This window comes from Hyaena hyaena, unplaced genomic scaffold, assembly GCF_003009895.1.
Source record: "Hyaena hyaena isolate Hyena2069 unplaced genomic scaffold, ASM300989v1 scaffold_469, whole genome shotgun sequence".
Classification (NCBI taxonomy): domain Eukaryota; kingdom Metazoa; phylum Chordata; class Mammalia; order Carnivora; family Hyaenidae; genus Hyaena; species Hyaena hyaena.
This window is the reverse complement of record NW_024081103.1, coordinates 1,152,465-1,175,540: the sequence shown is the minus strand read 5'-3', so window position 1 is coordinate 1,175,540 and position 23,076 is coordinate 1,152,465. Positions and strand designations below refer to the sequence as shown.

The 23,076-nt window shown below is 41.3% G+C and overlaps 1 protein-coding gene across 1 annotated transcript in view; it reads right to left on the bottom strand.

The window, feature by feature from the left end:
• Positions 1-23,076, bottom strand: part of SCD5 (stearoyl-CoA desaturase 5) — a 156,346-nt gene that overhangs the window by 16,315 nt on the left and 116,955 nt on the right. The window contains exon 3 of the mRNA XM_039253993.1: positions 22,367-22,572. Coding sequence (XP_039109924.1) covers positions 22,367-22,572 — 206 coding nt within the window. The remainder of the gene's footprint in view (positions 1-22,366; positions 22,573-23,076) is intronic.

The window sequence follows — 23,076 nt, the reverse complement described above, 5'->3', positions numbered from 1 at the left end:
AAAGGGATTGCAGTGGCACTAGATACAAGCGTGCGTGTGTGTATGTGTGTGCACGTGGGCACTTCCCTGATCATTCTAGCCCACATATGTGGACCTGGTTCTGAAAGGATGGTGACCAATTGACAGAGTTCAACTTTCCACCTCCACCCAAGGGAGCAAGTTTAATTTCAGACTCTCATCAATGATAAGCTACTCACGGGCAGCCAGTCTCTGTGCCGGAAAGGAGCCAATGGAGTCATTTCAGCTCGTTCATCATCAATATCAGCTGCTGCCATTGAACTGATTAGGCAGGCTGATTTTTTTTTTTTTTTTTCTTTTTTGCTGTTGTTGAGAATGAACAGGTTGGTATAAACATGGCTTCCTCATTTCACATTTGAAAGCCAGGACCCTTGAGCACAGCACATGCTTTCTAGCTTTCCTAATTCAAGCTGCAACGTCCTTCCAAAGCTCCCCAGGCGTTCAAAAGTCAGCTCAAATTGATTTCTTCTAGAAAGCCTACCCTGATACATCTCCTCTCAACTAGGGTTATTGCATTATTGAACATCCCATCAGTACAAGTGTGCTGTAAAGACTCAAGAAGATGATCATTTTAGATAGTTGAGTTGTCTGACGAGCTGATGGTATACACATTCAACTGCACCAACTTAAAAAAATTGCATGTGAAAATCACTAACCATTTTTCTGCCTTCTTAATCAGTTTATGGAACAAAACTTGACCTTCCTTGATGGATTATACTGGATTGCTCAGAAGGCAGGGCTTAAGACAAAAGCTTATATGCTACTATTTTATAAGAGGAGCTCAATCCAATGGAAACAGAATGTGGGGGAGCTGATGGGAGGGTGTGTGACTGAGCCAGCCACCGCTTGATATCTCAGCCTGGTGGGACCATCTTCCAAAAGACCATGTGGATGAGTGAGCCTCAGAACACTCTCTCCGAGAGGAGGATGCAGGAAGAATGTGTCTCCCAGCAACCTGCTCCCATTGCTCCCACCTCCACACCTCACCGTATGAACTTTAGGATTATGAACGCGAATGTTTAGAGGTGTCACGGGCTCTAGCACCAGCAGGGATGCCTCAAGGTAGGAGGCACACACAGTGCTAACGTGACACCCTGTAGGAATGAACCTACCCAGAGCTAGTTGGAGGGCATAGACGGCTGTGCAGAGCATGGAGGTAAGAGCCCCAGGACAGAGCGGGCCCAGTCCACAGTGGCACCCTACCTGCAAGTGTCTGATGCAATGACATTTGGAATACAGGTGTGTGCTCTATGTTCTGTCCGCAGAGTCCATTACAAGAACTGGATTCTCCACTGGGGCACCTGGGTGGCTCAGTCGGTTAAGTGTCTGACTTCAGCTTAGGTCATGATCTCACGGTTTGTGAGTTCGAGCCCCGTGTCAGGCTCTGTGCTGACGGGTCAGAGCCCAGAGCCTGCTTCGGATTCTGTGTCTCCCCCTCTCTTTGCTCCTCCCCTGCTTGTGTTCTGTCCCTCTCTCTTTCTCTCTCAAAAATAAATAAACATTAAAAAAATAAAAAATAAAAGAACTGGGTTCTACATTCACTTATTTAATCTTGCCGACCCCTCCCTTATTTTCAGGTACACTGATACGCTGTCACTTGTGTTTGTCAGTGTTGTCTCCTGCAGTAGCTTCTCTGTCACCTTCTAACTTGTTTCTCTCAATCTGCAAAGGGTGTGAAAACCGGACAGCTGGGTTTGTTCAACTTGTGTGCAAATGAAGAACACACAGGCACTAGGTAAGAGCTGAAGAGAGTCACCTCTGCTGAGACCCAAAATGCAAAATTACTAGGAAGGTGACATTTCTTCAAAGACCTCTTTCTCTGGAAGTAGAGCATGCACTTTGGAGTTTAGAGAATTCCATGAAGTAATGTGAATCTGGCACTGAGTATGTCCAGTGACAGTTCTCTTTGTTTATTTACAGGTCCTTGGTTTTACTCCCGTTAATTGCAAGTACTGAATGGCTGAGTTTCTGACTGGTGAGACACCAGCGTATTTAGTTTCCACTGCACTCTGTGCATTTGAACTTAATGATGTCGTCACGCGGCCTGTGATTTCCGTGAAGATACTTCCGTATAAACAGTGTGAGGTAGGGGTGCACGTGTGTATGTGTGTGTGTTGTATTCATCACTCTAGGAGCAGTTCATTAACATTTGAAGTACCCTAATCAGGAATCCATATTTGAGGCACGCTTAGTTAGCATTTGACTAACTCTAATGAGTTCCTAAGCCAAGGGTCCATTATAGGCAGGAAGTACCAAGATGTAATGTAAGCACATAAAGGAGATAACAGGCAGTTGTAACTTTTCCCAAGGGGAAGTCATGAAAAAGTTTTAAGCAGGAGACAACTCTGGCTCACACGTATGTATAATTTCTTATTCTCAATAACTCAGAACTTCAATAAATATAAAGCACACATACAAAGTAAGCGGGTAGCAGGATGAAGCAGAGGAAAAAGAAAGATGATACTCCCTATACTATTACAACATAGCTTAGTAGAAAGAGCACGTGCTTTGGACTTGGACAGAATTTGCTTAAATTCCGTTTACAAAATGTGTCCTGAGTCAGCTTCTCAGAGGCTCAAATTCCATCATTTGTAAGGATAGGAGAGATTTGAGTTATAAGGGCAGAGAACAGAGTCTGCTACATGGTGAGTACTCACTATACTGAGATCTGTATGATAAAGGATGTTATAAAGCAATAAAAAATAACAAGTGGACGCTATTAGTGTTATTCTAAGATTAGATGTAGGCCTGAAATTAAGATCATCGAGCTTATTAGAATTTTGTATTTTCAGGGCACCTGGGTGGCTCAGTTGGTTAAGCGTCCGACTTCGACTCAGGTCATAATCTCCTGGTTCGTGGGTTCGAGCCCCATGTCGGGCTCTGTGCTGACAGCTCAGAGCCTGGAGCCTGCTTTGGATTCTGTGTTTCCCTCTCTCTCTGCCTCTCCCCTGCTCACGTTCTGTCTGTCTGTCTCTCTCTTAAAAATAAGCATTAAAAAAAAAGAATTTTGTATTTTCAAGAGCAAAAGGATTCTTAATAAGAACCTGAGAGGAATCACTCAACAGTAAATGCTTTGCCCATCTCCATGCCAGGCAGCGTCAGCTCACAGTTATCTCCAGTGATGGAGGACGCAGGCCGAAAGCTACAAGAGAAGGATCTCAGGTCTCCTGGTTACCATCCTTTCTGACAAGACAACTTGGACCCAAATTTTCAATACAAACTTTGAATGGCTTATGTTTCAGTCTCTCCACTCTTCTTGCTCTTTTCCTGGTAGTATTTGTACCAATAATAAGGAGTAAAGGCACAGACAGCACCGAGAAAAGGAATTATGATTGCATATTACATAGAGCCATCGCAGTTTACAAAATCTCCCTGAGTGTGGGCACTCTCATGAGAAGGGCTTTCCTAATTTCTATTCCTCTTTTTCTATTCACTTGGCCTTGAAGATCCAGAAATCCCCTCATCACCACCTGGGGTTCTGAGACTCTTCATATCTCATTCTTGCCTTGAAGTGTTAGTAAGTCACCTGTGATGCGTTGCTTTCTCAATCCATTAAAACAAATATTGGCTCTCTGGCTGTAAATGGAAGTTTTCATTATCCTAAAAATCCAGGTTTATAGTTGGACAGAATTTGAAAGCCTGTTCATTTATCTTGAAACATATGTAGATACATGGGGTTTGTCTCAATCTCTTGATAGTTAAGACATTTGAGTAATTGTTTTTCTTTGTTTTAAAATGAAAGACAAGAATAGGTTTATAAGAGAAAGCCAAATGTCAGAAGAGATAGCACACTTCAGTTGAGTCAATGAGCATGTTTTGACAAATCACATTATCTCAGCACTAAGAGTCTTTGTCTTTGTGTGACAGATTTGTTATTGTTTTATATGAAAATAGGTAATGTGAGGAGAAGTAAGTGACTTGGACAGGGAGTCAGTTCAAAACTGATTTCTCACAAAGGTGAGCCACTGGGCTGACGGTAACGTCTTTGGTTTTTCTTTCACCAGGAATTCATCCTTTTTAATTTTTATAATTTTCAGTTTTTTAGACTTAAATATTGGACTCTTAGAACACCCTTTGCAATGAGGTATGCTCCCCAGGAAGGGAGGATTCACCTATGCTCTCATTCATTCATTTATTTTTTCATTTTCTGAATCTGTGGGAGTATTTCTTTAAGAAAAAGCAAGCGGGGAGGCGCCTGGGTGGCTCAGTGGGTTAAATGTCTGACTTTGGCTCAGGTCATGATCTTACAGTTCATGAGTTTGAGCCCCGCATCGGGCTCTGTGCTGACAGCTCAGAGCCTGGAACCTGTTTTGGATTCTGGGTCTCCCTCCCTCCCTGCCCCTCCCCCACTCTGTCTTTCAAAAATAAACATTAAAAATTTTGAATTTAATAAAAAGAAAGAAAAGCCAAGGAGGGAGGAAGGCAAGGTTTTAATTTCTGAGGCTGATTAAGTCAGCTATCTGGATGGTATCCTCTCCAGGTGCGGCACCCAGCAGTGCTTGCAAAAAGTCGGGGGTACCTTGACAGTTTCTGCTGTTCACTGGGATATCTGGGAGGGCACAAGGTATCTGGGTATCCACTCCCTGTCCCATTCATTAAGATAAAACCAGTGATTCCTGTTAACAATAACCACAAAAATTATAGAATGTCTAGGAATAAACCCAACAAGAAACATATAAGATCTATAGTTAGAAAACTACAAACATTTACTGAAAGATGTAAAAGAAGTGGTAACAAAGGGATAGACTGTTCTGGGAGAATGAGAGTGTCAGGAGAAGTCATGAACTATGCAGAACTCAAGGACCTCATTCCACCTTTTTCTCCTTTACTGTGAATTCTCTCAGCTACTTTCATATATGGACTTGGAAGCCTCTGGCTATTTTATAAATGTGTGTCTTTTCTTCTCATAAATGATAGGATTGATAAAAGCAAAGACTGTCCCTTTTCTTCTCTTTGTATCTTCCATATCCCTTAGTACAGAAATGCCTCTACTTACAACTTTTCCATTTAAGGAAGTTCACAGTACTGAGAAAGCAGGGCAAGAAAGGGCATCCACTCTGCCCACCACCAGCGGATGGTATTAGCAGTCACACGCAATCATTTTACCGCACACTGTTCATCAGGGGGGTGTTGGCTGGGTTTTGTGCTCAGTTCTGAGCTATTTTATGAACATCAGTAACATCATCAGTTTGAAAAGCGTAAAAGTAGTAATTCCATGTAAAATGATGCAAAAAAGAGACACACAATTGTGACGGAAAAAGTGGAGATAATTTTTCAGGACTGAAAGTGGTGAGTGAATGCTTAATGCTGCAGGTGCTCCTGGCAGAGCTGGAAGAATCCCGAAGGCCAAGGATGGAATACTGATCAAAAAGGAAGGAATGGGGATTGGTGGGACGAAAAAAGCAATGTTTAGGGGTTGTGGCTAAATAGTAGCAGCAACGAGAGATATCCCTGGGCCTAAACTCTGTCAATCCTGGTGAAGGCCAGGAGTTTACAAGTGAACTTCAGCCTAGGCCTGGTGAAAAGTGTTGACGAGTCTGCTGTGAGGTAAGGGTGGTTCCCCGGGTTCAGGGGCCATCCAAATCAGCAAAACCTCACGTGGTGATGTGGCAGAGGAGGGGATGCAGCCACAAGAGGTGCACGTTTGGGGGGAAATGTTGAAGATAATGTAAGGAAGAGAAGAGCGCTCCTGGGTGAAGGCTTTGAAGGGTCCACTTATGTTTTTGTTTATAGAGATGCATCTGGGAACTGGTAACTTAAGCCTCTTTTAGTCACTTTGAACTTATGAAAAAAATGGACACCTGAGCAGGGTTTTAGAACTAAGCTCTCCTTGAATGGAGGAGCTTCCATATACTCCCTTATGTGTGGTTAATTGCACAAATATTAATGGCACATCTTCTCTGTGATGGACACTTTCACATACATTAACTAATTTATTCACTCAATAATCGTGTAAGATATACATCACCACTATCACCACTTTATGGCTTTATGAAATCTTGGAGAATGCCAAACGTGGGCTCTTTTGATTCCAGGATGCTGTTTTACCTTTCCATACGTAGTTGCCTCTTTGTGTCAACTGAATGAATGAATGAATGAATGAATAACCCCATGCAATATACTTTATAATTCTACCTATGTTTCACACAGTTAACAAATGGGTTGATTTTTGAATGCACATCTATTACTTTGCATAATGTCATAAATACATATAATATCCACAATGCCACCAGTGTTACTTTATATAATATCATCAAGTCCCACTGCTGTGTGTCTCTCTTCTGACCTTCAAAATATCTCTAGGGGCCCAGAAGGGGCATGCAACATTAAGAGGCACTTTGAGGAGTGTTTCAGTGAGTATATAATGAGCCCAAACAGGGTACCCCCGGAAGGGGTACTTTTCAATATATATCTTTGATCAATTCACAATTCGCAGCCTCCTGGTTAAGGATCCTTCCTTGTCTCTGGAAAGCCTTTGTGCTGACAAGGAATACAGAACATGGTTGTTTAGTGTAATTTCTCCAGTGTCCTGTGTAAAGTGTGGCTTGTACAAAACCTATCTCTCAACCTAATCATTCCATGACATGTTCAATAAGATATAACATGGTGTAATGAAGGCTGAGGAATTAGAATAAATTGTGTCAAAGGAAAATCTCCCTAATAGCTCTGACATGACAACCTGCACATGAATAATCTAAATATTCATTTTGGGTAATAGAACAGCTATCAACAAATTCATTACTGAAGATAATATTTTCACTTCAACTGTCAACTGACAAGGGGTCCCCATAATATACTGCCATTAACAGTATGCACCAGTGACAAAGAAAATAAACTTGAATTTCACAAATATGTATGAATTGCACTCTTTCAATTTTAAAAAGGGACTCAGCTTCATTAAAAATTTTCACAAAATAGCTGTCACGGGACATTAGCCTTGTAAATCATTTCATGGCAAGAACTACAAGTTGGACAGTAAGTAATGGATTTGTTTCCAGTTAAACAATTTATATCTTACTTTAAATATATGCATTTGTGCCTTCTAATGCTTCTTGTTTAAACAACTTCTCCTATATTACTCTCTTTCTAGCTTAGTACTTGCTGGGTTCTTTAGAGAGTCTTCCATGAAACAAACCAGCACTAAAGTGACTGTTGTTACTTATCTAGTAATATAGCCCAGCTCAGAGCACCAGGGATAGTAGGAACAAGAAATATGTAAATGCTCCATGTGTTAATTTGCCTGTATAGATAGACTCATTTGTGGCTGTTTTACCTGCCTGTTCCAGGAGGGGCAGAAGGATTCTGGGTAGGAAAGTGGGCTTTGGCATCTCACTTTGTCAGATCTTCCTCTGCAACAAAAATGGAGGAAGGAGATGAAAAGATAGTATCTCCATCCCACGGGGCGCCTGGGTGGCTTAGTCGGTTGAGCATCCGACTTTCGCTTGGGTCATGATCTCGCGGTTTGTGGGTTCGAGCCCCGCGTCGGGCTCTGTGCTGACTGCCAGCTCAGAGCCTGGAGCCTGTTTCAGTCTGTGTCTCCCTCTCTCTCTGACCCTCCCCTGCTCACGCTGTCTCTCTCTCTCTCTCAATCCTAGAAATAAATAAAACATTAAAAAAAAAAAATTAAGCATCCATTGGTGGATGGGAATGAATGAAAGAGGTGTAATGATGCAATAAANGTTTGTGGGTTCGAGCCCCGCGTCGGGCTCTGTGCTGACTGCCAGCTCAGAGCCTGGAGCCTGTTTCAGTCTGTGTCTCCCTCTCTCTCTGACCCTCCCCTGCTCACGCTGTCTCTCTCTCTCCTAGAAATAAATAAAAATATTTTTAAAAAAATTAAAAAAAAAAAAAAAGATAGTATCTCCATCCTTGACCAACACTGGATTTGGAGGTGTGAGGAAAAGAACTGCATATCCCTTTTAAAAGGCAAATGGGAAAAAAAAAAAATCACATGAACACATATTTAGTCTCACTAGCAATCAAAGATCCACAAATCCATTATGACTATGAGTATCACAAGCTGAGAAATTTACATATTATTTGACTTAGCTATTCTGATTTTAGCCAAAGGAAGATATCATAGCTGTGATTAAAAATTTATGTATAAAGTTATTCATCTCACCATTGTTTTAATGATTTAAAAAAGGTGAAAATCCTTCAATGTTCATCAGAAATAATGACCCATCTTCACAATGAAATATTAAGTAGGCACTAAAACTGGAAAGACTTCACAGGATTCCATTAGGCAAAAACTCTAGGTCCTATAAAAGAGGATACAGAGTTCTGCTTCCACTTAGGATGTAGAAAGTCACAAGAGAACATTATTTCCATCAGAACAATGAAAAAGGTGGGCAACATACAAAATAATAACTTTTCTTGAGCCCAGCAGAGAGTTGAGGTCACAAGGCAACTAAGTGAATTGAATTCCAAAGAGTGGTAAGCCCATCCACAAACTTCTTCACTTGGCAGAGCAAAAGGAAAGATGGGGCTACCACAGTAGTAGATGAGAGGAAATTAGCTAAAGTTTTAATAAATCTTTAAAAGCCAAGTGTGGGCTAATGTGTCACTTTGGAACAGCTTAGAGCCTCAGACACAAGGGAGTTTACACTCACCTTCCAGGTCTTTTCTCTAGACCTGCATCAAGTGTTCACAAAAAAGTCAGAGGTAAAGTAGGAGCCTGGAGAGAGCTCCCCTCCACTGTATAGACATGTAGGAGGTGACCAGCTGCCACCAAATGACAAGCACGAAGTCTGGACCTCTTCCCCAGAGACTCCTCTTGCAAAGCCAAAGTCTTAAGCTGCTGGGGGAGGGCAGAAAACCTTTTGCCTCTAGGACCAGGAAAAAGTCCAATACTTCTGGGAGAATAAGAGAAATGAAACCTGCTTGTCTCTGAAGAAGAAGTAAAAAGCTCTCCCCCACTCCCAGACATAGGCAGAGTCATTGCTGCTGAGGGAGAGGTGGACACAAAAATCTTGCTTGTGCCCAGGATCTTGCACTGCTCCAAAGCAGAGATCTCCTATTGTTGGGGGAGATGCAGAATGCTCAAGAAGTCTTAACCCCAAGGTTCAGACACACAGGGGTTGCCCAAGTCTGATACAGGACTAACAAAACAAAGAAATCACAACCCCTTACATTAAGACATGCATAGAGAAGCAAGCAATAGAAGTCCCCCCTAATTTAGATAAGAGCAAGACCACAGACAGAGATGTCCTCTGTGGTGCAGGTATGCAGGGACAGCTGAAAGCTGAAGGCAGAAGCATTAATACTTAGAAATCCTCCCTGGTACTCCAGGGTCTACTCTCAGCATTTGGCAATAGCAGCTATCTACTGAAGTCTGTGGTCCACCAAACTCAAATCTAACTTAACTTCTGATTCACTGATTCAACCTCCACCCTTTCCCATCCCCTCTCCCCACATTAAAGGCCCAAAAGAAGAATAGGTGCAGCCATTCTTAAGCATAAATTATATTTATCTTAGTATTTCTATTCTTGTAGATATGTCCAGCATATAATTAAAAATCACAAATCACATAAAAATGCAAGAAAAAAATGTCAAGAGATAAAGCAATTAATAGAATCAGACTCAAAGATGATTCAGCTCTTGCAACTATCAGGGACTTTCACTATAATTAAACAGTAAAGAGATCTAGTGAAAAAGGTGGACAATATGCATGAATAGGTGGGAGACATCATTAGAGAGATAGAAGATATAGAAGTGCAAATGCTGTATGTAAAAACAGTATCAGAGATAAAGACTTCCTTTGATGGGTTCATGGCAGACAAGCTATAGCTAAGGAAAGAATTAGTGAACTTAAAGATATGTCAATAGAAATTATTCAAATGCAAATATAAGATAAAAGGAGTGAATTAAATAAAACAGTACCTCTAAGAGCTGTGGAACAACATCAAATGGTATAACATAGGTGTCATTAGAGTCCCTGAGGAAGGAGAGAAAAAACAAGGCCAAAAATAGTGTGAAGAGCTAACGACTAAGAATTTCCCAAAATTTATGAAAGAAAACAAGTCACAGATCCAAGAAGCCCAAAGAATCTTAAGCAGAATAACTGCTTCCTCGCAAATACAATCATAAACAAAGCCAAAAAAACCCTTGCCACATCAGAGTCAATTGCTGAAAAGCAATGACAAAGAAAAATTCTTGAAGACAGTGAGAAAAAAGAAACATCACATGCAGAAGAATAAGAAGAATCATAGCAGACTTCTCAGAGACCATGCAAAGCATAAGACAAGGGATTGACGTCTTTTAAAAATCTGTAAGAAAAAACTTGTTAATCTAGAATTCTATGTCCAGTAAAATACCTTCAGAAAATGAAGATAAAATAAAGACCTCAGACAAGCAAAAGCTGAGAATGTATCACCAATTGACCTGTGCCACAAGAACTGTTAAATGTAGTTCTTCAGGCAGAAGGATGATATCAAATGGAAATTAGGGTACACACACACAGAAAACAAAGAGATTGGAAGTGAAATAAAGAAGGCAAATATTAAACATATTTTCTTATTTAATTACTTTGAAATGGTATATAGGGTGTGAATAGAGTTTTATAAAAAGAAAGCAGAGCATGGTTCATTAAAAAGAACTTTAGAACCCTTAAGAAAGTTGGGATAGAAGAAACTTACTTAAACATCATAAAAGCCATCTATGAGAAGCCCTCAGCTAACATCATCCTCAACGGGGAAAAACTGAGAACCTTCCCCCTGAGATCAGGAACACGACAGGGATGTCCACTCTCACCACTGTTGTTTAACATAGTGCTGGAAGTCCTAGCATCAGCCATCAGACAACAAAAGGAAATAAAATGCATCAGAATTGGTAAAGAAGAAGTCAAACTTTCACTTTTTGCAGACGACATGATACTCTACGTAGAAAACCCGACAGACTCCACCAGAAGCCTACTAGAACTGATCCATGAATTCAGCAAAGTTGCAGGGTACAAAATCAACATACAGAAGTCAGTTGCATTTTTATACACCAATAATGAAACAACAGAAAGAGAAATCAAGAAACTGATTCCATCCACAATTTCACAAAAAACCATAAAATATCTAGAAATAAACCTAACCAAAGATATAGAAGATCTGTATGATGAAAATTATAGAAAACTTATGAAGGAACTTGAAGAAGACACAAAGAAATGGAAAGACATTCCATGTTCATGGATTGGAAGAATAAATATTGTCAAAATGTCATTACTACCCAAAGCAATCTGTACATTCAGTGCAATCCCAATCAAAACTGCATGAGCATTCTTCTCAAAACTAGAACAAAGTATCCTAAAATTTGTATGGAACCACAAAAGACCCCAAATAGCTGAAGTAATATTGAAGAAGAAAGCCAAAATGGGAGGCATCACCATCCCAGACTTTAGCCTCTACTACAAAGCTGTAATCATCAAGAAAGTATGGTATTGACACAAAAACACATAGACCAATGGAATAGAATAGAGAACTCAGAATTGGACCCACAAGTGTATGGCCAACTAATCTTTGACAAAGCGGGAAAGAGTGTCCAATGGAAAAAAGACAGCCTCTTTAAGAAATGGTGCTGGGAGAACTGGACAGCAACGTGCAGAAGAATGAAACTAGATCATTTTCTCACACCATACACAAAAATAAACTCAAAATGGATAAAGGACCTGAATGTGAGACAGGAAACCATCAAAACCCTAGAGGGGAAAGCAGGAAAAAAAACTCTTTGACTTCAACCACAGCAATTTCTTTCTTGACACATCTCCAAAGGCAAGGGAATCAAGAGCAAAAATGAACTACTGGGACCTCATCAAGATAAAAAGCTTCTGCATGGCAAAGGAAACAATCCATAAAACTAATAGGTAACTGATGGAATGGGATAAGATAGTTGCAAATGACATATCAGATAAAGGGCTAGTATCCAAAATCTATAAGGAACTCACCAAACTCCACACCCAAAAAAACAAATCATCCAGTGAAGAAATGTGCAGAAGACATGAACAGACACTTCTCCAAAGAGGACATCCAGACGGCCAACAGACACATGAAATGATGCTCAGCGTCCCTCATCATCGGAGAAATACAAGTCAAAACCACACTGAGATGCCACCTCACGCCGGTCAGAGTGGCGAAAATGAACAAATCAGGAGACTCTAGATGTTGGCGAGGATGTGAAGAAATGGACACCCTCCTACACTGTTGGTCAGAATGTAAACTGGTGCAACCCCTCTGGAAAACAGTATGGAGGTTCCTCAAAAAATTAACAATAGAACTCCCCTATGACCCAGCACTAGCACTGCTAGGAATTTACCCAAGGGATATAGGAATGCTAATGCATAGGGGCACATGTACTCCAATGTTCATAGCAGCACTCTCAACAATAGCCAAAACATGGAAAGAGCCTAAGTGTCCATCAACAGATGAATGGATCAAGAAGATGTGGTCTATCTATACAATGGAATACTACATGGCAATGAGAAAGAATGAAATCTGGCCATGTGTAGCAACGTGGATGGAACTTGAGGGTGTTATGCTGAGCGAAATAAGTCAGGCAGAGAAGGACAGATACCATACGTTTGCACATATAGGTGGGTAGGAGGAAGCTAATGGAAGATCATGAGGGAGAAGAAGGGGAAAAATAGTTGGGGAGAGGGAGGGAGGCAAATCATGAAGAGACTCTTGAATCCTGAGAACAAACTAAGGGCTGATGGGGGTGGGGAAAAAGGGAAGGGGGGTGATGGGCATGGGGGAGGGCACTTGTTAGGATGAGCACTAGGTGTTATATGGAAACCAACTTGACAATAAACTATTTAAAAAAATAAAAGAAGAAAAGAAAAAAAAGAAAAAAAGAAAAAAATTTACAAGGTAATTGTTGAAGGAAATAATAGCTAGAAAATAAGTTTTCTGTTTTGAAAAGTTTTCTCCACTTTTTTACCTTTCTCGTAAAAAAGAGACAATGAAAAGGCAAAAGGAGTCTTTTTCTCTGAGGGCAAAAGCCATTGGTAATACATCTAACTTTTAAGAGAATAAATAAGCATTAAATAGAAGCTTCTTATAAGAGTTATTGATGCTCTTTCTACTGGATAAAGCCTTGGAACATACATGACTGAAGGGCTTTTTATTCCAAGAAAATATTAAAAGATGATCTCTATGTGGTCTCAAAAGAGAGTCAAGAATTGATGATATCTAAGTATTACTGAGAATTTATACTTCTACAAAAATGTCTTTCATAAAATTTAATATTGCTTGACTATTGCATAATTGCTTAATTTTTACACTAAAACTTAGCTAAGATTTCTTTGCAGCTTTGGTAGCAACTAATATTTTACTAGAGAGAATAATTTAGTGCAAACATCTGCTATTCTTTTTTTGACATGGTTAATTGAGGCCACAGGGAGCCAGGATATTTGGAATTCAAGTCCAGAATCCAGGTACCATCATCTAGATGATACAGTTACTGAAAAGATCAGAGATGATGAGTGAAAAGACACAATATAAGTGCATTGTTATTGTTAATAAATGGTAGTTATTATTGGCTACTGAAGTATATCAAAGATGCATGAAGATGCCTTTGCTGCCATCAACAATGAAGCTAAGATAACACTTTAAAAACAGCAGTTCCAGAATCCATTAACACCTGTTTGTTAATATGTCTAACATGCTACTCAACGATGTATTCAGATTCCAGACATTTGAGAAACTGTGTCCTCAACTTGCCAGGGGAATTTCACATAGAATGGAATGGTCAGTGTGGGGGAAGAAAAATGACCATTAAGGCAGTTGATGTATTTTTATGCACACAGACACACAGAGAGACACAGACACAGACACACACACAGAGGGAGAGAGAGAGAGGCAAGTTCTCACAAAGTTCTCATAGGAAAAGTACCTCTTACAGAAGAAAACAAATAACATTTTGAGTGGGAAATTTTTAAAAAGTCAAAATCAACCATTGAATTATATGCCACACTGGTTTCCCCCTTGCTCAAATTTTTAACCACTAAAATAGGGAAATTTTGGTGTTAATGCTACAGCTTCAATATTGGACCATCTTGGTCTTATATTCCAGAGTATAATTTGGCTCTTTGGCTACAGCGACCGGTTGCTTTAGAAAGGCCAAAGGTTTAAGAAGAAGAGTAAAGAATGTTCTATGTCTTCCACTGACTTTTAACAAAAGAAATCTAACGAAACACAGTTCATGCTTCTTTAGCTGATTGGACCATCTTCCTTGGTAATTAGAGATGCATAATTTTAACTTCTGGCAACTACAGCTGGGTGCAGAGAACACTGTTCAAAGAAAAATTATTTCATCCTCAAAACTTCGGCAGCGCCAGGACAAGATACAATGATTTGAGGTGAGGACAGAATGGGAGAGAAGATTCCAGGGCTCAAGCTGTTAACCAAAGATAGACTGTCCCTCAGAAATGGAAGCCAAGATTCAAGGAGAGAGAATGTGTACATGCACAAGTAATGTATGGAAAGAACAAATCAGAAAAAGATCATGATATGAGGAGAGAATATAAAAGGACAAAAAAATCCTCATCTCCCCCCGAAAAGAAGAAAAAGTCTGCCTGAGCAATTGGCTAAATGGCTTTTATTCTCTAATAAAACTGTGCAAGAGGAAGAACATCATGGCTTGGAGAACACGGTGTGACTGATGAGGGAAAATGTCCCCATGCAGAGAAGGGCACAAAGGAAGGAACAAAGCCCTCTGGCAGGTGAAGAAATCAAGACTGTGAGGACAGAAAGAGGCAAATAGACAAGAGGAAGGGAACCAAAACAGATTCATGCAACAGGGACGGAGTAACAGGAGAAATGGAAAGGGGGGCAGCAAGGGTCTTTCTGTGGAGAGAGAGGCCCAATCAGGCAGAGGGGCAGATGTATGGTGGGGCTTCCTCTCTCACATCCCCAAACCCAAACTGGGAACTCTAGAAAGAGGGAGCAAGTATCTTCCAGAAACTGTTCCCCCATCCCCAGCACCTAGAACAATTCCTGGTATATAGTCGGTGCTCAAAATATAGTTGTTGAATGAAAAGTGATATATGCAGAAACGATAAGAAAGCTGAATTCTTAGAAATGCCATGTACCTCATGGCTTACATTATTTTTATTTTTAAATTTTATGTAAATTCAAGTTAGTTAACATATAGTATAATAACGGTTTCAGGAGTAGAATTTAGTGATTCATCACTTCTACATAACACCCAATGCTCATTCCAACAAGTGCTCTCTTTACTGCCCATCATGCATTTAGCCCACCCCTCACCCACCTCCCCCGCTCAGCAACCCTCAGTTTATTCTTTGTTTTTAAGAGTCTTTTATGGTTTGCCTCCCTCTCTGTTTCTATCTTATTTTTCCTTCCCTTCCCCTATGTTCATCTGTTTTGTTTCTTAAATTCCATACACGCGTGAAATCATACGATATTTATCTTTCTCGGACTGACTTATTTTGCTTAGCATAATACATCCTAATTCCATCCATGTTGCTGCAAATGGAAAGGTTTCATTCTTTTTGAATATTTGTAATATTCCACTGTATATATATACCACATCTTCTTTATCCATTCATCAGTCAGTGGACATTTGGACTCTTTCCATAATTTGGCTATTGTTGGTAGTGCTGCTTTAAACATTGGGGTGCACGTGCCCCTTTGAATCAGCATTTTTTTATCCTTTGGATAAATAACTAGCAGTGCAATTGCTGGGTTGTAGGGTAGCTCTATTTTTAATTTTGGGGGCACCTGCCATACTGTTTTCCAGAGTGGCTGCGCTGGTTTGCATTCTCACCAGCAGTGCAAAAGTGTTCCCCTTTCTCCACTTCCTCACCAAAGTCTGTTGTTTCCTAAGTTGTCCATTTTCTCATGGCTTACATTATTAAGGTGTGAGTTGGCAGAGTATACCAAAGAGCTGGGGTCTGCATATAGCATAAACAAGTGATGTTCACCCTGAGGCCAGTTTGGTTTTGCTGTTGCAGGACCATTAGGGACTCAACTGAGACAGGCAGTGATCAAACTAAGGGTAATTGATGAGCAAAGGAGTAGCAGAGGGTGGTTGTGCTTAAAAGGCACTGCCTCCATGTCCCTAAATTTCACCCACGTGTCTAGATTTTTTAATATCTCATCATTCAAGGCCTCTCATTTGGGGATCATTTTCTGTAGAGTTTTCCACAAAATACAACTTACCCACCAAGGTCGTGAATGTACTCAGCCACTCAGCAACACCAACATCTAGAGAAGAATTGTTCTTTTAACTTGGCAACAAGTGGGGTAAGTCCCCAAGGAAAATGGATTCAGAATAGAGAGAGAGACTCCCTGGAGGCCCCACATGGAACCCTGAGGAAGGGCAATGGATTTTGTCAGCTGATATGGGGTTATGTTGGTTGTAAATTCCCAGATGACTTATCCCACTCCCTAGGGGATCCCCCACGTGGAAGATAAGGGGGTGAGATAGAGAAGTGAAGATGAGTCAATTGTAGACTTGTCTGACTTGTTCTGCCCTGGCAATTTGATGTCACCAACACAGACATACATGTGGGGTTTAGACATAGGATTGACATAAAGTCACAAAAAGGAAGGTATCACTGAGAGATGTGATGCTCATTGCTGAAGAAAGAAAAAAAGACTAATGATAACAGACCGGGGGAGAAATTGAAGCGAAGGAGGCCTCAAATAGATTCTAGCCATTCAAGTCGCAATCTTATTGGAATGGCAAAATTTATACATTTTCATACCTTTCCAGGGAACCAAAACAGAAGTGCTTTACCCTTCTGAATCATTCCAGCCATTTTTCTCTTAGCTAATCCCATCACTGGCAATGAGGCAAGGACCTTGTTTTCATGTGTCTAGGCTAGACTAGCATCCTTGTCAGTTACTTCAAAAATGCACATGACAGTGTCTGCATGCTACTTCTAAGGGGATTTCTTATCTCATATGGGAATCAATGGGATAAGCAAAGCGTTAGGAGGAACAGCCATTGGATTTTTATTCTCATTCTGCCATCTTGGAAAAATGATGTCAGCTTCCAGTTTCTGCTCAGAAAATGGTGGCAGAAAGGCCACTCACTTGCTCTATAATGAAAACGTTGTCAGACTGAGCCATTTGTGATGGCTAGTCATTTTGCTTAAGTAATTAATTAAGTACGTACAGGAGAGCCTGCTAATTGCTTACCTCATATCAACTCACACTTTCTTCCATAGGAACAAAACCAGGAATTTATGCAAGGGTGCAAAGCATCAACCAAGAGACTACATTTCCTGACATGGTTAAGGAGAGTTGCGTGGATAGGTGTGTGTGTCTCCTGGGAAAGCTCCTTATAGGTGACTGACTCAGGTGAGCAATGTTGCCCCTCACCCTCACCCTCACCCTCACCTTCCTTCTGATTAGGGCTCTAGTGGTCACATTGGACCTTAAAATGAAAGAATGAAAGTCACACGCTAAGGTTGGTGGAGCAGAAAGATAAAAAAATCCGGTTTTCAACTGACACTGTGGTGCTACCCTAACCTGGGCCTTCGTGATTCTTTTATATGTGAGGGAAATAAACTTCTATTCTGTTTAGGCCAAACACAATTCCTAACTGATAGACGTACTGCCAATCTTATGAATGGCCCCCTTCTAGTCTCACCCCGACATTTGTAGGGCCCAGACCAAGAGCAGAGGTGAAGGCCCTCAGCCTGTGATCTGCCCTATTCTCTTTCCATCTAGCTCTGTCCTCTTTCTATGGACAGCCAAGCTCATCCTCAAGCTAACACTGCCTCTTAGCCACCGTCCAGGACTAGGGTGTAGACACTTCTACCAGGAGGACAGAGCCCTGGAGAGGCTGGTGTAGACTCTGGAAGTAGGCCCAGAGCCATTTGGACAGGGAATTCTAGGTTCCTTGGAGCCCAAAGCATGGTATACAAGTGGGAGAAGATTCCAGATGGTATGTGCCTCTGCCCTGTGATCTCCTCACCCTGGGGGCAAAGCACGGCCCTTGTAGGCAAAGGACCTCGGGCAGGGCTCAGCTGCTAAAGTCTGAATGTGATAGCACTAGTTTCTCTCCTTCTCACCTCCTAATACCTGCCTTTTTGTCATTCACAACTGGACAGTAGAGCAAACCCTGAAGCAGTCCAGTTAACTACTTGTTACCATAGCCTTGGTGAAATGATCTTTTAGAGGAAAAGTCTAGAATTACAGCTTGAATTGCGTTGTTTTCCTGTTATCTTTAATGTCACTATCTTCTCTCTGTTATTATACTGTGTAATGGAAAGTCGATCAAGCCTGGCGCTCTGGCAAGCTTTTCTTTGGTACATTGTCACGAGGATGGCTGAGCACAAGTTTATCAACCAACTGCAATGTTAGTGCTGGATCAGCATTACCATTAGTGAAGCAGCTGCAAACCCCAGGCGCCAAAACTGGAACAGAGCCTGGTGCCCTCAGAGAACCATAGAGAAGCAGGTGGGAATTCTGACTCGGAGAGGAACTCTAGAAGGTGTGCTATCGAAGTGACCCAGGACTGAATCTCTGTTACGGAAGGAGTCCCCCCTCAACTGAGGGTAGGAAGGACAGACCTGATGTGGCAGTGCTGCCAGTGACAGGGCCCACTCCTCCTCCAGCTCACACCCCAAGTGCGAGGACTCAGTCTTTAAGGAATCTATTGCCTCGAAATAGTCTGACTGGCAGGACCAATGACACTGGCTTCACAGACTTGAAAATACCCAAACCCTCGTATTATCTCTGTGTATTCTGTGTATTCTGGAAGCTCTCTCCTTTAGTGTAGTGAATTTAAGCCTTATTTTGGATTATGGATCTCTGTTCATAATTACCAGGCTGGATAATTACCAAAGGACATGGGTACTCACCTACACATCAGAGAATCATTGTAACCCTTTTCAAACAGCAAGGTATAATCAAAAGAACATGGAGCAAATAATTTGAGATTTAGGAGCTTGCCACAGAGTAAATATTTTTTGCCCCCCAATTCACACGTTGAAACCTAATCCCCAATGCAATGGCATTAGGAGGTGGGCCTTTGGGAGGTGATTAGGTCATGAGGGTGGAGGCCTCACATATGGGATTAGTGTCCTTACAAAAGAGACCCCAGAGAGCTCCTTCCGCCCTTCTGCCATGTGTAGAAATAGCAAGAAGGAGGCTGTCTGCGAACCAGGAAGAGAGCTCTCACCAAACACCAAATCTGTGGCACCTTGATCTTGGACTTCCCAGAATCCAAAATGGTAAGAAATAAATGTAGTTATCTAAATTACCTAATCTATGGTATTTTTGTTATAGCAGCCTCAAAATACCAAGACAGTACTTCTATCTCCAACTTTCTATCTGTATTTTGTTTATTCGTTTTCCCATAGAAGAAATGGAAGGCATGAGCTAAATAATTTATAAAGTCCTTCCCTATTCTTTTTTTAAAATATAATTTATTGTCAAATTGGCTTCCGTACAACACCCAGTGCTCATCCCAATAAGTGCCCTCCTCAATGCCCATCACCCACTTTCCACTCTGCCCCCATCTGCCATCAACCCTCAGTTTGTTCTCTGTATTTAAGAGTCTCTTAATGGTTTGCCTCCCACCCTCTCTGTTCTTAATCTTTTTTCCCCTTCCCTTCCCCCATGGTCTTCTGTTAAGTTTCTCAAGATCCACATATGAGTGAAAACAAATGGTATCTGTCTTTCTCTGATTTATTTCACTTAGCATAATACCTTCCAGTTCCATCCACGCTGTTGCAAATGGCAGGATTTCATTCTTTCTCATTGCCAAGTAGTACCTCCTTATTCTAAAGTTCAATGGCTCTAGGGGCGCCTGGGTGGCTTAGTCGGTTGAGCGTCCGACTTTCGCTTGGGTCATGATCTCACGGTTTGTGGGTTCGAGCCCCGCGTCGGGCTCTGTGCTGACTGCCGGCTCAGAGCCTGGAGCCTATTTCAGAGTCTGTGTCTCCCTTCTCCCCCCCCCCCCGCTCACGCTGTCTCTCCCTCTCTCTCTCCTAGAAATAAATAAAAAAAAAATCTAAAGTTCAATGGCTCTATATAGTCCTGTGTATTGACAGATATATTAAAAATCCTTTCCCCCATCTTCATCTAACTTTCTGTCATCTTTTAGGTCTTGGCTTAGAAGCTAGTTCCTTCCCTAGGCCATTCCTCATCCTCACCAGCCTGCAATGTGTCCCCATGGTGCCCTGTACTACCCTTTCATAGCACTTCTCTCACTAGGGTATAGTTGTCTGTACATTTATGGGCTTCCTGCTGGTCTGCAAATATGGGGGATATAGACACCAATCTTTAAGGCTGTATCATCAACACCAATTCTTAGCAGGAACTCAATGTTATATATGAAATGATGATATGAGTGGATGATATGAGTGGATGGATAGCTACAACCCCATTTGGTCACTGGACTGGTGAGGAAAGATGTTCTCTGATAACTATTTAGGGAACATGCTGAAATAGTCTCTGTTCTTCTGCCTGCATTTAGAAATAGTCTTTGCGCATAAGTGCCATGAGTACACATCTAATGAATCAAATCACCACATTTTTAAGGAAAAAGATGAAAAAAAGATCTTCCATTTTTATGGTGAGAGAAACCCAGACTATTATACTCAGCTCAGTTCTCATTAATAAAATAGAAGATCCTTTGCCTTCTCATCTGAGCTCTTCAAATTAATCTAAGGCCTGATTGTCCCAAAGCATTTCTAATTACATAGCAACATCATTTATATCACAGAATTGAAAATGACACACACATTCAGTTGCAGAGCAATCGTTAAATAAACTGTGACACTCGGCTAGTGAATTCACACAGCCTTCAACAATGGTGCTTCCAAGATAATCTGAAGTTAAAAAGCAAGACATAAAATTACATATGCAGTATGCCTGTCATCATGTGAAATATATCAGATACGTGGATAAAATATGGAAAGATATACCACAGATTATTAATAGTGGCTGTGTTTATGTGTTAGGACCTGAATTGTTTTCTTTCTACTGTTCTGAATTTTGCAGATTTTCTTTAAAGACTTTTAATATTTTATGTTTATGGTGAAAAAACAAAATGAATAAATCATTTAATTGTTAATTGAAAACCTCTTGTTATTTTCTTCTAGAGAACTTTTGGCTACTGATACTGGGTGTGTCCACCTGAAAGAGCTGTGTTGAGGTACACAGTGATCCTCTGGAGAAACCAGGAGAAGCAGGGGATGGAAACACATGGAATCCTCCAGACTAGCAACTGCCTGTGTAATAATAATAATCACTGATCTAAGCTCTTAACTATGAGCCAGGCATTTCCCATACATTTTCTCCCATTATGTCCTCATAATAATGGTAGAAAATAATGGTCAAGACCAAATCTTTGCTAGCACATGGAGGAGCCACAACGTTAGATCCTAGGCAGTCTCCATGGTCCGCCATTTTCTCACTATGTGCTGCTACCCACACCAATGTAAAGAGAGAGGCTGAGTGGAAAGTGAGCACAATTCTAAGCCATACTTCCTTTCATGCAAGAATCACTTGGGTCAGACAAAGGCACAGCCTCCATTTCTATTTTCAGGAGTTTCTATTCAGATAAGATCTCAAATATGACTCTTGCTTGTCAGTGGAGATGGTCTCTGATAACCACTTTTCCACCATATTATCTCAGGGCTCTAACCAGAGTGCAATCCATAAATTATCTCTCTTTGCATATAAATTCATTACTTGGGGGCAAAAAGCCCATGTATAAATGCTCTCATAGTGGCCAATTATGCAGATCCAGACCAACATGGATATAGTCTATACCACCTTCCTGGTTAAAAGGTGAAAAATAGCTACTCTGTATCTGTCAGCACAGTTACAAGTGATTTTCTCCATGTGCCTGTTGAGAGTGGATTTACCCTGCAAATGCTGACTGGCTGAATACATTCAGCCAACACCACGAGTGCACACAAGCACTTTGAGGCTCTCTGTTACATGGTCACAGTTTCTCTGCATAGAAACCCACTAGTGTAACATTTCCAGGAGTCAGGAAAAGGGAGCCATCACTATCAGAGAAATTCCAGGAGAACAGAGAAGGGTATCTGGAGACAGTCCAGTGCTGTTGGAGTCAAGGATCACTAGAAACTCTAATGGGGGAATAGTGAACTACAGAAACAGATTCCATGAAATCAGCCATGTGTTGGTCTGAAGGAAATGACACTGGGCAAAAAGGAAACCCATTTCAAATTAAATTAGAACAATTGTGTAAACAGGGAAGACTTAATGAGCAAAAAGAAACAAAGAAACAGATAAATCCTAACAAGAAGGATAAGTGGTATGAGGAGAATTACTTGCGGGTATTATTGCACCTCATTGTGCTCTCATCTCCTGGTCCTGTCCCCTGAGAGACAACTCTATGGTGTCTGTTCACTTACTTTCTCTGGAATCGGACCACAGGATCAGCCAGGAGATCAGTGAGGTCAAGTTTTCTTCCCTTCTCAATGACATCTGGATGTTTGCGAACAAGCAGCCACCCGATATGGGAGAAGAAGAAGCCCCGGCGGGCATTGTGCGGGTCAGCATCTGTCTCTGAGTATTTGTGGTGGACTCGGTGGTCCCTGGACCACTCGAAGATGTCATTCTGCAGAGAGAACACACACCCTGAGTGAAGAGACAAAGCACCTGGCGCCTTCTTGAAAGCTTCTCAGCCTCCCCCTGTGCCGTACCTCCCACCGTCCTCACCACTTACTTCCACTTTGCTCCCATCCTCAACCCACAATCTCTTCACCTCAAGTTCAGTCCCTGGGATTGGTCTGGGATGGTTTCCATGAAAAAAAAGGAAATCCTCATTTAGTAGGGCTCTTCACTTGGGTTTGGGATGTGCCTGCTGCAGGAGCTTCAGGCTTATTGAATGAATGAGAAGGAAAGTTCTGGTGGGGGTTATTGAAATCTCCTGGGAGAGTATTCAAGTCAAGAAGAGAGAGATCAGGTCTCAAAATTAAGTCTTGTTGTCAGAGTAGAGGGGCCGTCTTGAGTATGAAAGAAGGTTGGTTCTTGGCCTGAATCTCTCTGGCCTCCCTCTCATTCTTTAATGGTCTTCGTGTCCAACTTACAGAGAGCAGGAAGCCAGTAAGTAAAACCCCAA